Below are 16,692 nucleotides of genomic sequence, written 5' to 3' on the forward strand. Positions count from 1 at the left end.
AGATTTAATACTGCAAAATGAACACGAGACAAACTGGTAACTGTTGGCTGTTTTCGAAGCAATCTTTTCGGTATTGCATAAAAATTAGAAAATCAAAACCAATGCTGATAACAAACAATATAACCACAAGGGAACATCTATTTTTACATAGCTATGTATCAAGGTATTACTGACTGTCGCCAAAAATGTGTTAATGAACTCACTTGAAGATCTTCTAGTAACCATTTCAATCTGATCCCAATCGTACTCGTTCTTGAGTTTACCATACGTATACTTTAAACCATTGTTGAGTATCTAATACCTGTTCCAATCCATCAACATGACAGTGTGCCCTCTAGTTGACTTGATTTAAGCTTAGGCAGCAATTCAGAAACTGCCTTTTGAAATGTAACACGATTCATCCTGCCATTGCTTCCATTTAAAATCATTTTCGACAGAAAAGTAACCTCTTGGGAGTCCAAATGTTCACCCAATAGCTCATTCCAAAATTCATCATCCTCGTTGAGGTTGGGTGCTTCCATGAGTTCTACTACTTGCTTCAGTGCTGCTACATTCCTACCGGCACCACAACCCATGGCAGTAGCAGCCCCCACAGCATTTGCAAATGCCAATGTTGTAACCAAGGGAATATTGTGTATAAAACCGAATGCAATAGCTGCAACAAAACTATCTCCACAGCCGACGGTGTCCATGACTTTCACCTGATGAAATATTTGAAATAATCGAGAGACATTAGAATGATTAATTTCAAAAGAATGGCCAGATATAACTTAATGTATAGTAATGGAAAACTTTCAGACAATAGATGTCATATTCGGGGACAAATAGATGTTTTAAGCGTGGCTGGTCTAAATTGTTAAGAGAAACATATATATGTTTTGTATGTCCCTAAAATTTTTGTAAATCATATCTTACAGTATCAAAGAGTTACAAAAGTACATTTTCAAGAAACAGAAAAAAACCACCTTAGCTTAAAGCAAATTGAAAAGATATTCAAGGAATTGCGACCTATAACTCACCTTAAATGCAGATGCACATGTAATATTTGACGTGGTTATCAGAATTGAACCCCTAGGGCCCATCTTCACAACCACCCATTTAGTGCGGACCCCTGTCCTCAGCAACTCCTGTCCTGCTAGTATTGGGTTCGCTATGCCAGTCAATGATTCGGCCTGAAAATTCATTAATGCAAATGCAACTAATTAGGTAAACAGCCAATAAAGCTAGGAGATAGAAAGATACAGTTCACATCAAATACTATAGAAGGCCAAATGGTTCCTACAGGAATTCAAAGTTCCAAACTCCATAGTAGCAGGCATATTTATTATCTATGAAGGGTAAGGAGTACTCCTCACCAACGCTCAATAATCCAAAAAACTTCGTTTTCAGGCAGACAATGTTGGCAATACACTACACATTACTCATCCACAAAGATCATCAGATTAAAAATGCCCATTGATTCAGTGAAAAGAAGTGCCACAAACCTCATCAGATGTTAGAAGGAGGACATCACTCATCCTCAAGAAATGCCTAAGTGCCTTTTGTTCTTCCATGGTTCCGCGTAAAAGACTCTTCCCACGCGGCCCTGGATCGAAAAACACTGATGTACCAGCTTCAATTGCATAGTCAACAGCTGACAATATCAAACCAGGGCAAAGCTCATCAAAATCATAACCATTACAAAACAGGATTCTCGATCGCTTAATCCCCCTCTTTACTTCTTCAGAAAGTGTACTCATCCAGCTAAAAGCAGGCTCCTCAAAAAAATCAGCTGGACTAATGAAACAATAAACAGGAACAGATAAAACGTTTAGCAACCATTTTCTCTAACAAAATTGGCGACCCTTTGTTGACGAACAGAGAAAAGACATGTTTTGATTTTTTACCTGCAAAAACCATGCTTTTGTAAAGGATCAACAAGCACCCAGCATAAGAGAGTTTGATGAGAAGCACTTGGACTGTTAACAACATCAGCTTCTTCATTCATTCCCACCATGCGAATTCCTTCGTCACGAAGCACATCTAGAAGAAACTTCCCATAAATTTCATTACCAACATAACCTATTGTAATACAATTGAGTCCCAGCCTTGCAGCTGCTATAGCTACATTACAGTTTCCACCAGCTTCCCAGTATTGCTATAACCCAAAAAGAAAACATAGACAAAAGTTAGTGATTTTTCCATAAAACCCATGAATTTGTAAACCCCCGTTTGAAAAGAGTATTTTTCTTTTACCTTGTCGGGAGGAGAAGAGGATAACTGTTCCATGATGGCTTTGCGAGCGCCTTTAGAAGACGGGGGTAATTTGGGAACATTGAGAACAATATCAACACAGAGATTGCCGAGAGTGGCGACATCGACGGTTTTGAGGGCGGCGTTTTTGGTGGAGTTGGAGGAGGGGAGGGAGCGAGGAGGGTGAGTGGGAAGAGGGATATGGAAACTCTGGCAGCTAGAGGCAGAGCAGGGAGAATAAGCGGTGGTGTTTAGATGGAGGGGAAACAGGCGGCGAGAAGGGATAGCGTTAGGAGGGTGAAGGCGGGGCGGGAAAGGGAATTGGAGGGGTTTAAAGGCTATGGATTGGTGATGCATTCAGCTGAATCAAATAGTAAACAACGAGTCAAAGAAGAAGCGTAAGGGGGAAATTGAGAGAAGTAATAGAAATGAGTGAAACTCGGGATAGTTGAAGTTTATTTAAAGGGAAAGTAAGAAGGATTGACTCGTTTTTTCTGGCAAAGTTGACGTTGCGAGTCTTTTAAGCATATTTCAAGTTGACATTTGAGTAGAGAATGGTTGAATGGAATGAAATTTCATTTTTCATAAATTTGGTTCAATAGGTTTCAAAAGATTGGAAATGATGGATGTCAAATTTTCAAACCCATGGGTTCAAATCAGTAAATTACAAGCATAACACTAACCAAAACTGGTTTATGAAATACAAGTATTATTGATTATCTTATTTAAGTGATAAAATAAATTCGAAAGTCCTAAATATATAAAATCAAGAAGTGAAACTGTATCATTCGAAAAACTCAACTAAACCGAACCAAACTCATCTCTATTGCAATCTTGTACTAAATTGACAGCGGGCACTAATAATATCTTAGTATAACAAGAATCATCTTCATGCTTGTGTCTGATGCAGAGACAAATATAGGTCATAGAGAATGCAAGAAATGTAGCATTAACTGCAAATTCAACACAGTGCTTGCCAGACAATGTTAAAAGATTAAAAAGCACTAGGAAAAGAAAGTTTCATGAAGATGTAACTCAATCTCCAAAATAAGTGCTAGGTGGAGAGTGAGACAAGTAGGCATAAAACTCCTGCAGCTAATTTTCTGCTGTTAATGCTTCTTTATTAGCTTGTGCAAAGACCATATTTATGAGTAAGTATGCATCCATGTGCCTATTATGGACTAAATTTACAAATATACGAAATGAACTTGAACATTATGTTAGGTGATCACAGATGACTGAACAAGCTATGTAACTGTTAACTCTGCAATGAAACCCACGAAAGCACTGTCAGATAAGACTTCTAATTACTTCACACCTGTTGCAACTAATGGATAATCAATTGATATGCAAATACAATTGGAAGAGAAGTATTAGTCTTTGTGGATGTTGATCATGGTTGGAACAGATGGTCTGTATGCATCATCATCATCAGGTTGCGAATTCAAACTAACATTATCCCCAGGGTGGCGTTTCTACCCCATTAGTCTGAATAGAATAGACCTGCAGTGGTACCTTCACCGTCCAGAAGCTGACGGTAATCACATCTTTGACTGTTAATTCTCAGCTAATCAGTGCTCAGCACTGCACACCTCCGAGCTTCTGCAAAAAGATGCAAAAAGGAAACCATTTTTTGATTTAACCCAAAAATGATGCTCAATTTCTCAACAAGACCAATGAAGCTTTAAAGCGAAACTAGAAACCAGTAAAAGCCAAGTAAAGAAGAAAAGCATTTTATCTTAAAACAAAGGGCCGCCTGAAGCCCTTCATTAGGGAAGAAACCCACCCACAAGTTGGAAATCTTAACTAGCAGTTGCCGAGTCTCAGAAACACATTTACAGAAAAAAATTCCATCTTCCCTCACCGACATGTTGGGTTTATTATTTATGTTTTTGAGTTACTTGTCCCACATCGTGCTGCATAAGGAGGTTAGTGCTAGGAGAACTTATAAAACGAATGTGAGCACCAACATTAAACTCACTTACCTGGACGGGGCGTATGGGCGATCAATGAGGCCCATGGCCTAGGTTGGCGACTCACATTGCACTCGGTGAGGGCGCCAGCTTAACATCTCCCCAAGTGGGAGAGTGCACGTCATAATTTGTGAGAGAGGGGGCCTGCGTACGCGCGGTCCCTGCCAAATTTAATATTTTAAAAATTTGTTATTTAGAGCATGTTTGGTTGGGAGAATGTAAGTAGATTACAGTCCAATTGTTTGGTTGATTTTCCCTTTACTCAATGGAAGATTGAGCGTGTGAAATAAAAAATTAACCCCAAATTCTCACCATCCAACCCGACAGCCTCGTTATATATACTTCTGAATATTTTAAGCATGCCCTTCAAGGGCAGCGTTAAGAGCTGAGCCCATGGAGTAAGTGTTAGACTTGGATATTCCAAATACATGGATTGGAGTATAATAGTTCTATTATATATACTTCTGATTATATTCCTTCTACATCTTTTGTTTCTGCGTATGTTCACTGCTTGCTCAAAAATTGCTTTATTGGCTGTGAAATTGTATTGTTCACAAAGCTTTATGGAATTTTGTCTCCTGTAATCAGTTTTATACGTGGTCATTTACAAATTAATCAGCTATAGTATTTACTAGTTAGGACCATTTCCTTTTAAGTGCTGCGGCTCTTCTTTGAGTTTTTAAATCAGAAGCATATTTAATGTGCTACCTGAGGTTAAAAATGTCAATAGTCTCCTAGATTTGTGCTAACATTGACAAACCTATGTTTAAGGAAAGCCTTAACGCAATCCGTGAATATAAGTACTAGAAATTGCGATTAATAAGTGCCTATATGGGATTTAATTGAGACTAGGCTTTACTTGCTGGAGTTCGCCGGCAGTTGCTGCTCTTGCATCAGCAAATTGTTAAATTCAACCAATATGAATTCTAATGCATGAATATAATCAGTTTACTTCCACTAAGGTATTTTTTGGTTCAGTACAAATATGTCATGATTTCTTAAGATTAAAGAATTGAATCACTGGTCATGCATCATACAAGTTACTGTCCTGCTCATGCAAAATATTATTAACCTGTTAATTGCATGCATATGAATGGATAGTAGGAGCTCTTATGGTTAGCCATTGTTCGTTAAAATTTGGAGAGGAAGATGAAGATGAATTTGGAAGAAAGAAGAGACTAACCAAGATGAAGAAGATAGAGAAAATAAAAAAAATCTTTTAATATATAATTTAATATAAAATATTATTTCAAAATTTCAAAAAATATAAATATAAAATGTTTTAAATATTTAAATATAATTTAATATAAAATATTTTATATATTTTAATATAGAAAATATTTTAATATTTTATATTTAAATATTATTCTTTAATATTAAATTGATTTGAAAAATACATTAAAATATAAAAGGGCATATTCGTTATTCGAGCATTTTTTTTGCTATTACATATTTATTCCTCTCAACCAAACGCATAAATACTATTATAATACTCATTCAATTACGGCTTTATTTCATTCCCACAGAATGATTATTCCATTACAGTCCTATTTCATTTTAGTGAACCAAACGTACTGTAAAAGATTTAGTGTATAAAAATAGTAGGGTTTTCTTAAATGGTTAGCATTTATTCCAACTTCAACAATTTAGCATTCAAGTTTTCAACATGAACCCAATATTTGGAACTGTTTTTGAGAACTGTGATCAATCAATTTATAAAGCCTTTAAGGCTTTGTTTTGACTATCAATGGATAAGAGAAGTGGCTTTCTTTCATTTAGTGTGAGTTTTACTTTTTCACACTTTTTTTGGTCAAAATAGAAGGATAATATTAATCAAATTAAGACTCGTTACATAGTGAATCTATAGGCATCAAATTTTAAGATTGCTTCAATACAAGTCTAAGGGTTCCCCACAAAAGCACAAATATTTCTATTACAAACGGTGCTTTGGTTATCTTGTTGAAAGATGTTCTCTAGTCGAGCTAACTGGTTTGCACATTGGTTACCGTCCTTATAAATGTGCTTGAGTGAAGTCGAAATGAACTTAGACATTAGGGACTTGCAACCATTCACAAGTGTAAACGAAACAAGATTGTTAGTTTCGCTATTACAGATAAAACTAACATCAGTAGTGGCATCACTTTCAAATTCAAGATGAGCAATATTGTGTTGTAAAGCTAAGGCTAACCCATCGCTAATTGCCCAAAGTAAAGCTTTGACATTGGTGACGAGCAAAATATGCCTGAAGCATCCTCCAATCCATTTGCCTTTATCATTTCTGATTGAAGTGCTAGCCCTTCCTTTTCCTTGGTTACCAATAAATGATCCATTAGTGTTTAATTTAAAAACCCCTTAAGCTACAGGGACCCAAGAGATCAGGGTTATGTTGGGAAAGGATCATGTAACACCCCATACTTGACCCGATCGTCGGGTCCGAGTTACGACATGCCACATTCATTACCGGAGTAACTATGATCACAATTCCAATCAATTCAACCATTTATACCAATTATTAAGTCCAATACACAATCAAATACATAGTCAACCATATTTTTCATTTTATTCATATTAGTCCCTATATTTGAGATACTTGTATTTTTCAATATTTAATATCATATCAAAATTTGATTTCACATTATTTCATTAGAGACCTTGTACTTTCCATCTATAGCATAGTCTCATGACAATTTTCAATTTATCCCCTGATGTTACAAATTTATTTAACAATTTCAATTTACTTTCTAATTTAGTCCTTATCATAATCTAAGTTTACGAACTATCAGTTTCTTCAAATTCAAGCCTAATTCATCAATTCCTCTCTAATGGTAACTTGCTAAAAACTAAATAACTGAGCAAATTGATACATGGGCTATTTAAATCAAACTCCCATGACCATAAATCTATAAAAATTTGAAGAAAATAGATTAATTACTTTTTTAAATTGGTGGTCGAATGCTTGAATGAGCTTAATGTTTTCTTTCTTTGCTTTCCTTTAGAATGGACGGTTGGAGAAGATGAATACTTCATCTTTCCTTCCACTAACTTAACATTTATACTTAGATTAGTATTTAATTAAACTTAATTAATTATAGGTAATTCATTGATTGAGTTATTTTTAATTATAAACTTAAACTAAGTGTAATTCATCATTATTCTCCATTAACTCTTATTTAAAATTTGTTAAATAACTTTTTTGACCCTTTGGATAATTGCTATCTAAGTCCTCAAGCTTTTTCTAAATTAAAACTCAATAGCAATTAGACTTTTACACTTTAATTCCTGAGCTTGAATTAACTATTTTCCCAGTTAAATTACTTAACCAATCTTTAATATATTTTCATAATAACTCCGTAAATATATCCACTTTACCTTTATAGACTCAATTTATAGAAATGAAGCTCTGAAACTACATTTCCTGAGACCACTTAAAATTTGGTCATTACAGGTCAGATATTCATCTTACCAGTTATAGCAAAAAACTCAACCACCCTACTAATTACCTTTCTCCCCGAATCCTGAAGGTTAAACTTAGGGTCAAAAATCTTAGCATTTCACAGCAACCATATCTTCTAGAGGTAGAAATTGAAGATCAAATACATTGGGATACGATGCTTGTTATGAAATGCTTTTGATTCAACGTTCTCCTTTAACCATACCCTCTAATTTAGACTGGTCAAAGCCATTTAAGTTAAGTTCCCCCAATCTTTGTGTTAATTGTACAATGCTAAAACAAGTGCTCTACTGTTTCTTCATGATTTTTGCAGAGCACACAGCAATCCTCAATCTACATACTTTTTCTGCTCAGGAAGTTTAAGGTAGGGAAAATAATGGGATTATTTTCCTAGAGGAAGAAATTAAGTTTTAGAGTTAATTTACGTTTCCACAACCAATGCCAATTTCCTTGGCCCAAATCATTATTAGCATTTGATAGATCCAGAACCAGTTACAAACCGCATCCATTGTAAATTGACCATCATTTTATTGACCCCAGCTTGTAATATCATCCAAATCTTCAACAACTAAGGTGGGAATGCTGGTAAACTTATCCATAATATTTCTTGGGAGGATGAAAGAAAGTTGATTGTTATGAGATGCATCCAATACCCTTTGAGCCTCATTGAAAGTCAACATTTCTTCATCGAGGGGTCTTTCTACTATACTATGTAATTGGCCCTCACCAAGCCAATTATCATACCAGAATCTAGTTTTCTTCCCATTACGAATTAGCCATTTTGTACATTGCTAGAGAAAAAAAGCCTATCTTCTTAATAGTGACCATGTCACCGAGGAATTCCTTCTAGCAACTGTATTTTCTCTACCGCATATATATATTTTATGAAGGATACGAGCCTAAGGCTTAGAACCTTCCTTCCCTAGATGCCAACCCAACTTCATGAGATAAGCTTGATTTTTCCCCCAGGTCGATCATATGCCCAAACCTCTCTCTCTCTTTCTTTTTTAAGCTGTGTAATTGTTTCCCAATTGATGAGATGAATATGTTTTAGAGAATCTGAATACCTCTAAAGAAAGTTACGTCAAATTTTATCCAGGTCATTACAAATACTAGTTGTAAGTGATCAACATTGCATGAAGTAATTTGGAATAGTAGCTAGGTTGAATGAAGAAGAGTGAGTCAACCTACTCGGGATGGAAAGTTACTCTTCCACATACTAAGTTTCTACTTCACTTTCTTAATAATGAACTTGTAATCAACACGATAGATTTTTCCATTATGAATAGGAAAACCCAAGTACTTACCTAGGAGGAAGTAGATTGAATTTTTAGAGTTCTCAAGGCCATATCCTTTTGTTGTTAGGCCGTGTTATTTGAAAACAAAATGTAACACCCCTTACTTGACCCGCTCTCCGAGTCTGGGTCTAGGATGATACAGATCCTAAATAACTGGCTAACACATTTAAATTCTATTCTCGACTAATTAACAATACACAATATCCTACACTAGCATGTACAACTTTTAAAATCGCTACTTTACAATCCATTTAAAAGTTGACTATCAAACTTGAAAGTTTATGACTCGACCCAACCCTTGAGGCGTAACCTCTAGGAGTGTTCCTCTATACGTATGTTACGACGACCACCTCATTCTCCTTCAAATTGGCGAAGACTAGCTCAATCCTCAACTAAATTCCCAGGGGAAAACTTTATCCTACAAATAAGTAGACCACTGGTAAGTTCGTTAGAACTTAGTGTGTTTCTGAGTGACAGCCATAACAAAATTTAAACTTAAAGAATGAAACAATAAAAGATATTTTTCCACTCCTTAGGGTGGGTTTGGATGGGCGATTGGGTGCGATGCAATGCGTTTAGCTTATTTTTTGTCTCACGCTACAGTATCACTACAGTATCTAATCTCACCGCTACCGCTATTTTTACACTAACCGCAGGTAAACGCACCGCCCATCCAAACTCACCCTTAGTCATCTTTGGCCATTAGCAGATTGTATCAAGGTGGTCTTTGTCTTCCCTTTTTTCTTGAAGTCCACCACTAGTTGACTCTTCTTAATTTGTAGCATGCGCCTTATCCAAGTTCTTCCCCTTTTTTCTTGCAACCTTAGATGGGAAACCTTATGTCGGTCATTGGATATATAACATTTACTCCTGTGGGTTTCAAATTCTTATCTTCTCGATTTCCTAGGAGATTGCCTGCCCTAGATAATTCATTGGCGGATTCCTTCCTTTGCCAATCCAAGTGACTTAGCCTTTACCTACTGACCCTTAAGTTTCACTTTTTCACTTAGTACATCCTCTTGTTCAATAAGCCTTAAATTCTATTCCATTTGATAAGATTGACTCAATTGTTGCTTGTACACTAAAATAATCCAACTAAACAAGTCATTTAACTACCTAAATACATCAAGCTATTATCTACAATACTCTAGTTCAATTCCAACTAGGTTTCAACTAAACTCTAACGATACTCACTGCCATAGTTTTCACGCTAAAACATGAAAAGTAAGTCTATCGATCCGCGAACTAATGAGTTCACCCCAAGTATTTGGGGTTGGCGTATTGCCACACAAAAGAGTCCGCCAAACCCTAGAATTTGCTAAATGGCAAATTCCAGCAAGGTGTTCCGCCAATGGGTGTACTTCGAATCCATGCAATATGCCACCCAAACTTATAACGGATAGTTCAACAATCTCACCCTCTTTCTACCCTGGCTTATTCAACTATACGCTAAACAACATATCGATACGGTCTACGTCGGGTGAGCTGTTACATGTTGAAATTATGAAAATAGATACATGTGAATGATATGAATGATACATTAGTTGAGTTGATTTGGAATATATTAATTAAACGAGACTTAGGTGGTAAAACTTGAAGTATGGAAAAATGGACGAAACAGGGTGCACATCGCGACATCAAATGTACCACATCACGAGGAGCTCAAGTCAGTGAGTGACATCATAACGAGGAACCCCGAATGTTGCAGCAATGGCTCGAGGTTTTGAAAACTTTTTAATTTAGTCCTGATGCAATTATAAACTGTTATGAGTGCCACTGAAAGTTCGAATTGAATTAAGATAGGTTTTTAAATTATGTTGTAAACGCTATTTGGTATTAGTAGTACGATTAAAATGATGAAATGAATTGAATTTAACATCAGTTGCTCCGACAACGAATGTAACACCTTGTGCTATGACCTGGCAATCGGGTTTGGTATGGGGGTGTTACAAACATGGGTGGATAAGTCAATCGATTTGCCATGGTAAACCTAAGTAGGGTGATTAGGGTGGCAATTGGACATGTTGTCAATCATTTCGGATGAGATATGGAAATTGGTGTCATAAATGGTTGTTAGGTTGATCCTTATGCCTCTTGGGGTTCAAGGAGTTCTCTTAAAGAGGTTTCTCAAGGAGTTGCACCGAGAAGTTGGCTACGAAAAGTGGTTCTTAGGCTTAATCATGAGGGATAAGGATCCAAAGACTCTGTTCAAGGTGTAGAGATATATATAATAGATATACGTCTCATCAAAGTATTTAAATTTTTTATGTAAGAAGTCGTAATCTAAAATAATGATAAATATTTACTAGTGTTGAGATATATTTCCAAAGAGGGAGAAATGCATAAAACAAAATAAATTAAGCTCAATTTCAATTTATTTTATGCATTAGTAATAGATTGAGACAATCAATGAATATTTTATAGATTTATTAAATTAATCACTTTATTAATTTTTTTGTGATATAAAGATGATTAAAACTTAGTTTATTCTTAAAAAAAAATCAACACTTCATTAACATGACACATATCATCACTTTATTAAATTTTACAAATTAATGAATCAAACATGAGTATTTTACTTGTATTTAATGCTAATAGCTTAGCTTATTCAAGCCTTTTGCGATTCATTGATCCATGCACACAGCATAAACGATTAATTGTTAGCCAATGTGAGGCGTGGTCTTCACAATTCCATAGTTGTCCACCCAAACACGTACTCGATCACAACGAAAATCCATGGTCACCATCATTCCTTTTACGATTTGGACGCTAACCTTTGGATTTTCTTTTGCGATGATGTGTGCCGCCACCTCGCCGTTTATTCCCACCAGCTCTGCCCACGAGCTCTTTCCTGAATCTGTAGTCGGCAAAGATTTACAAACATTGTTAATTCTGAGAAAGAAAATAGGTTTTATTAAAGACTTAAGCCATGATTTGTTACTTTTGGCTTCAATTGGGGGGGGGGGGAAGCTTACCGATGCAATCTGTCATTTTCTTTGATATAGATAGCCGCTTACTTTTCTTTGTTCTGTGATATGATAGGCAAGAATTTATAGATGGGGTAATGAGTTAATACAGAATTAAACGTTGAATTTTAGAGAGGAGATTATTTGGAATGAAATGTGTTTTCCGTTTGTTTGAAGTTTTGACTTTTGAAAGCTTTGACCTTGGATAGCTTTCGTATACTTTTTTCTTCTGTATCACAGGGGGCCTTCAATCCAGATAGAATTACAAATATTAATAATTTGTTTAATATCATTTTTGTAAAAATGATGGTATAAATTTATTGAATTTTCAATACGAAGCTGCTATCAACATAAACTATTAAACATCTTACATTTTTTTGGATTGCTTCTCACAATTACTTTGCCTTCAAGTCTTTATTTGGAACTAAAAATGTTATTTATATTTTTGGTACCAAAACAATTATGTACTTTTGGATGAATAAAATCACAATTTATCAAAAGATAATGAGTGATTTTTTTATTATAAAGTTACCATGAATGGTATAAAAAATTATTGAAGGAAGAGGAAGAAGAAGAACAGGGGGCAAAACTAGGGGTTGGTAGAGCCCTGGCCCTGCAAAGAAAATAAACCCTTTAAAATTTTAAAATAGTAGAGGTAAACATTTTAGCCTTCCTTAAAAATATAAAATTTTGATTTAATCCTTTAAAAATTATAAAGATAAAAATTATAAAAATATAAGCTATTAAAATGATGAAATTGTATTTTTGCTATTATAAAAATTACAATTTAATTTCGGCTCTCTAAAAAATTTTTCTAATTTCACCGAAGAGAAACTAACTTTCTTAATTATGTGAAAACCAACTAACTTGACTACAAATGAGAAGTGAGAGAGCTTCAATAATTAAATCTCTGACTTACATTACAACACGTGATTAATACAGTAATAACAACTTGTAACTGAACAGTCTAAACTCTTAAACAATTAAACTGACTTGATTTAAAACAAAATATATGTAATGTATGCTCTAGTGGTAATAAACAAATTTTCTTTTTATCAAATAACAAACTAATATTAAGCTTTATTTTTACGTAAAACAATTATGTTCATATCGATTGTATATACTTTTAATTAAAGGATTTTACTAAAAAATATTTTAATGTCTAAAATAATTCTCCTATCCAACTTTACGCTTTTTTTTTTTTACTTTGTTATTAAATGAAAATTTTCCATCTCCAACTGGCAAACAGATAGGATTAGATCAAAGGGAAGCAGTTCATGCTAGGCAATTAACGTGGAGATGAACTTTAAAAAAAGATATACTAAAACTAGAACAAGCTTTTTACTTTGATCAAATTTGATATAAATGGGAAAATTCAACTCTTTTTGAGTGCCTGCAAAAAGGATAAGAACTTAGCAGATCACAAATCAAGCCTTGCTAAGCCAACCACCACGTACGCATAATATCGGCATTGAAAAAGGGACGGCGCCAAGCTTATTATGAGCATTCAAAAAGGTCGGCAGGGACTTGAGACCATTTACATTAATGTGTTCATACTTTGGGACATGTATTTAAAGATCAAACACATCCTGCCCGATACAATTCGAAACTCACACAGCAATCCAAGAGAGAAGGAGAAAGAGAAAGCAATATGTCTGGGTGTCCTGGTAAGGCTAATTACTTTAGGGGTTTATTTTCTTTTTGGGTGGGATATTCCAGTTTGATTAATGAGTTGTTTGAAATGCAATAGGGAAGAACTCGTGGCCAGAGTTGGTGGGCAAAGATGGAGAGAGTGCCAAGACAACGATAGAGAGGGAGAATTCAAATGTGGACGCCATAGTGTTGCTGGATGGAACGCCAGTCACTAGGGACTTCAGGTGTGATAGGGTCTGGGTTTGGGTTGATAGCAACGGCCACGTTGTTCGTCCCCCTACAATTGGCTAACAAGCTTTATTATTCTGGTTAATAAAATTATGATGGAGTGATAATGAATAATGTAATAGCTATTGTAATGTATTAAGACATCCATGATGACATAGTAATTATATGTTCATCTCAAATCTGCTTGTTTCTAATAAAACTCAAGACAAGTTGGTACAAATTCATACAAATAATTCTACCTATAACTAGAGTTATTAAAAAACAAAATGAAAATAATTGATTGTAATTTAATCTAACTCTTGTCCACATTTATAATCAAGTCATCTGATCAGACTGATTTTTGATTTTACAACTCAGCTGAAATTCGTCCTCTAACCAATACGCCTAAACAAAAGCTTGTTTTTTCTTTTCTCAAAAATTTCAACTTCTTTTAAATCATCTTGATGGATAGCTAAAAAAATTGTGATATTATGATTATGATGGAACTCTCAAGTTTTGTACTTTCTTTCAAACTTGTATCTCTCGTGCTATTCGTGTTTTATAATTTTTTAAATAAACTCTCTTAAAAAAATTATCGAATATTTATTTTAATTAAACTCTATTTGAATTTCTTTTCAACCATAATAAAATTTAAAATTCTAGTTTAACTAACAAAACAACACTTATTAATTTAAATAACTCAATTATTTTATTCTATTTGATTCGCTTGAGTAGTTCTCCTGCGTTAATAAACTTGTAACACTGCCTTTGCCCAACGAAAAAAAGATTTTAAAAGTAAAAATTTATAGGGTAAACTACAATAGAGGTCACTCAACTATGATTTTTTCTTTTTTTGTCAATCAACTATGAAAAATTACAAAATAACCACTCAATTATTCAATTTTATCTTTTTGTCACTGACTAATGTAAAAAGAGAAACACTCAAAAATCCGAGATAAAAAAAGACAGAATTGAATAGTTGAGTGACTATTTTGTAACTCTTCATAATAGAGTGACAAAAAAGAAAAAAAAACATAACTGGGTGACTATTAATGTAGTTTACCTAAACCTATATTCCGAATTGACATTTTTTAACATTTATACCTTTTGTCAATTTGACCCTCATTTTGTTTTAGAAAAACTAAATTTGGCTCTCAAACCTTTTTAAAAGAGTCAAATTTGAACAACATTTTAAAAAGGAGTTGAATCGCTTTTTGTAACGAAAATTCTAACTAAAACGTTAAATTTTTAAATATAACAACTAACATATCAATACACATGTACTTCATGCAATTTTTAGAATTTTTATGAAATCTTTATTTTTAATTGTTTAAATAAGCATAATATATAAGATAAATAGTGTTATGTTAATATGAAGTACTCATGAAGTGCAATGTTTGTTGTTACGCCAACGTCGTTATTTGTTAAAAAAACGATTTGACTCTTTTCAAAAGATTAATGATCCAATTTAATAAAAATAAATATCAAATTAATAAAAGAAATTATAAACATTGAAAGCTAAAGTTATCATGGGTTAACGTTTGAAGATAAACCAATAAAAGCCATTCATTTTTATATTTATTATTTTCTTTAAAGGAATTCATTTTTATTGATTAAGACTTAAATGTTTAGGGTTTATAATCAGTATATCAAGATTTAAAAATAAACATATCTCCTATTAAAAAAACGAAACATATGTTTAATTTTTAATTATACAATTTTTGTCAAACATTATAAAGTTCTAAAACTATTTTAAGAAAAAAGCAAATGACAAACCTATGGCATCTTAGGATTTTACAAACTAATTTTATTTATTGCAAGTCTAATAGCTTAGCTTATTGGTGCCTTCTGTGATCTTCGCACATGGTATACTGTTAGCCAATGTGAGGCGTGGTCTTCACAATTCCATAGTTGTCCACCCAAACCCGCACCCGATCACAACGAAAATCCATGGTCACCATCATTCCTTCTTTCACGATTCGGACACTAACCTTTGGGTTTTCTTTTTCGATGATGTGTGCCGCCACCTCGCCGTTTGTTCCCACCAGCTCCGGCCACGAACTCTTTCTTGGATCTGTAGTCGACAACACGCTTTGTTAATTCTGAGAATGAATAAAACATGGTTAAGGGAGAAAAAAGAAGCTTACCACTGCAATCGGTCATTTTCTTTGATGGATATCCTCTTGGTTTTCTCTGTTTTGCAAAAGCAAATCCGGAGGGAAGTAATTTGTAGAAGTTTAAACGTTGAATTTTGGAGAGCGATGAAATGGGTTTGTTTGAAGTTTTTGACCTTCGAAATATTGGAAAGCTCTGACCTTGGATATGCTTCCGTAAGCTTTCGTCACTTTTTTTCTATTTTCAGGCTCAGCTAAGTTTTTCTACATTGCTTTCGGAAGGAATAAATTAAGTTGCTTTTTAAGTCTTCATTTGTTTTAAATAATAAAATAGTATTTGATGTATAATTTTTGTATATTATTATATTTAGTACACTTATTTTGTTTTTCCGTTCAATGGAAAGAGCTTTATTTTCTCAATTAAAAATAAAATATTATTAAAATAATAAAACCACTTAATAAGGGTTACAAGTGTATCTTGATTTTTTTAAAATAATTTTAATTATTTCTTCTTCTTCTTTTGATATAATATCAAAATCACTAAAGTAAAAATCCCTAAAAAAACATAAGCTCACCACCTTCAAACACAAACAAAGCCAAAATATCACCGCCACTCTAAAGCATCAAAATCATAAAATGTCAACACATGTCATAAACAAAACACAACTCATAAACACTTGCGCCCTTAACAAGGCAATGTCACACCAAAATGAGAACGAATCATCACTAAACACCATTTGAAGCTGCATTTGAGTTGTCAGATCGTGAATGCCACAATCATAGAAAGTAAATATGTTA

General features: G+C 34.0%; 2 protein-coding genes and 1 non-coding gene across 4 annotated transcripts; 1 reads left to right on the forward strand and 2 right to left on the reverse strand.

Annotated features, from left to right (window-relative positions):
* Positions 1-50: 50 nt before the first annotated feature.
* On the reverse strand, positions 51-4,149 carry LOC107924530 (fructokinase-1). 2 transcript variants are annotated; one of them, XM_041106112.1, is made up of 6 exons: positions 4,019-4,149; positions 2,236-3,834; positions 1,887-2,137; positions 1,485-1,776; positions 1,020-1,172; positions 51-701 (listed from the first exon to the last, which is right to left on the reverse strand). In XM_041106112.1, the coding sequence occupies exons 2-6, from the start codon at positions 2,587-2,589 to the stop codon at positions 315-317; spliced, it is 1,437 nt and encodes a 478-aa protein (XP_040962046.1). In that variant the 5' UTR covers positions 2,590-3,834; positions 4,019-4,149; the 3' UTR covers positions 51-314. The 2 variants fall into 2 exon arrangements, with proteins under 2 accessions (XP_040962046.1, XP_016710512.2); XM_016855023.2 differs by having other exon boundaries at positions 2,236-4,092.
* Positions 4,150-4,209: 60 nt separating this feature from the next.
* On the forward strand, positions 4,210-4,370 carry LOC121223847 (U1 spliceosomal RNA). The gene has a single exon (XR_005921313.1). It is a non-coding gene; the product is annotated as a U1 spliceosomal RNA (small nuclear RNA).
* Positions 4,371-15,372: 11,002 nt separating this feature from the next.
* Positions 15,373-16,190, reverse strand: LOC107923669 (inhibitor of trypsin and hageman factor). The gene is made up of 2 exons (XM_016853848.2): positions 15,928-16,190; positions 15,373-15,854 (listed from the first exon to the last, which is right to left on the reverse strand). Exons 1-2 carry the CDS (start codon positions 15,941-15,943, stop codon positions 15,655-15,657), a joined length of 216 nt encoding a protein of 71 aa, XP_016709337.1. The 5' UTR covers positions 15,944-16,190; the 3' UTR covers positions 15,373-15,654.
* Between the last annotated feature and the right edge of the window lie 502 nt (positions 16,191-16,692).

This window comes from Gossypium hirsutum, chromosome D11 (assembly GCF_007990345.1).
Source record: "Gossypium hirsutum isolate 1008001.06 chromosome D11, Gossypium_hirsutum_v2.1, whole genome shotgun sequence".
NCBI classification, from domain to species: domain Eukaryota; kingdom Viridiplantae; phylum Streptophyta; class Magnoliopsida; order Malvales; family Malvaceae; genus Gossypium; species Gossypium hirsutum.

Excerpts from the sequence above, each read along its gene's own strand:
- LOC107924530 (XM_041106112.1), bottom strand. The coding sequence starts at position 2,589 with ATGCATCACCAATCCATAGCCTTTAAACCCCTCCAATTCCCTTTCCCG. Across the intron at positions 2,138-2,235 it reads CCTCTTCTCCTCCCGACAAG|CAATACTGGGAAGCTGGTGG; the intron begins GTAAAAGAAAAA and ends TTTGGGTTATAG. Across the intron at positions 702-1,019 it reads CATGTGCATCTGCATTTAAG|GTGAAAGTCATGGACACCGT; the intron begins GTGAGTTATAGG and ends ATATTTCATCAG.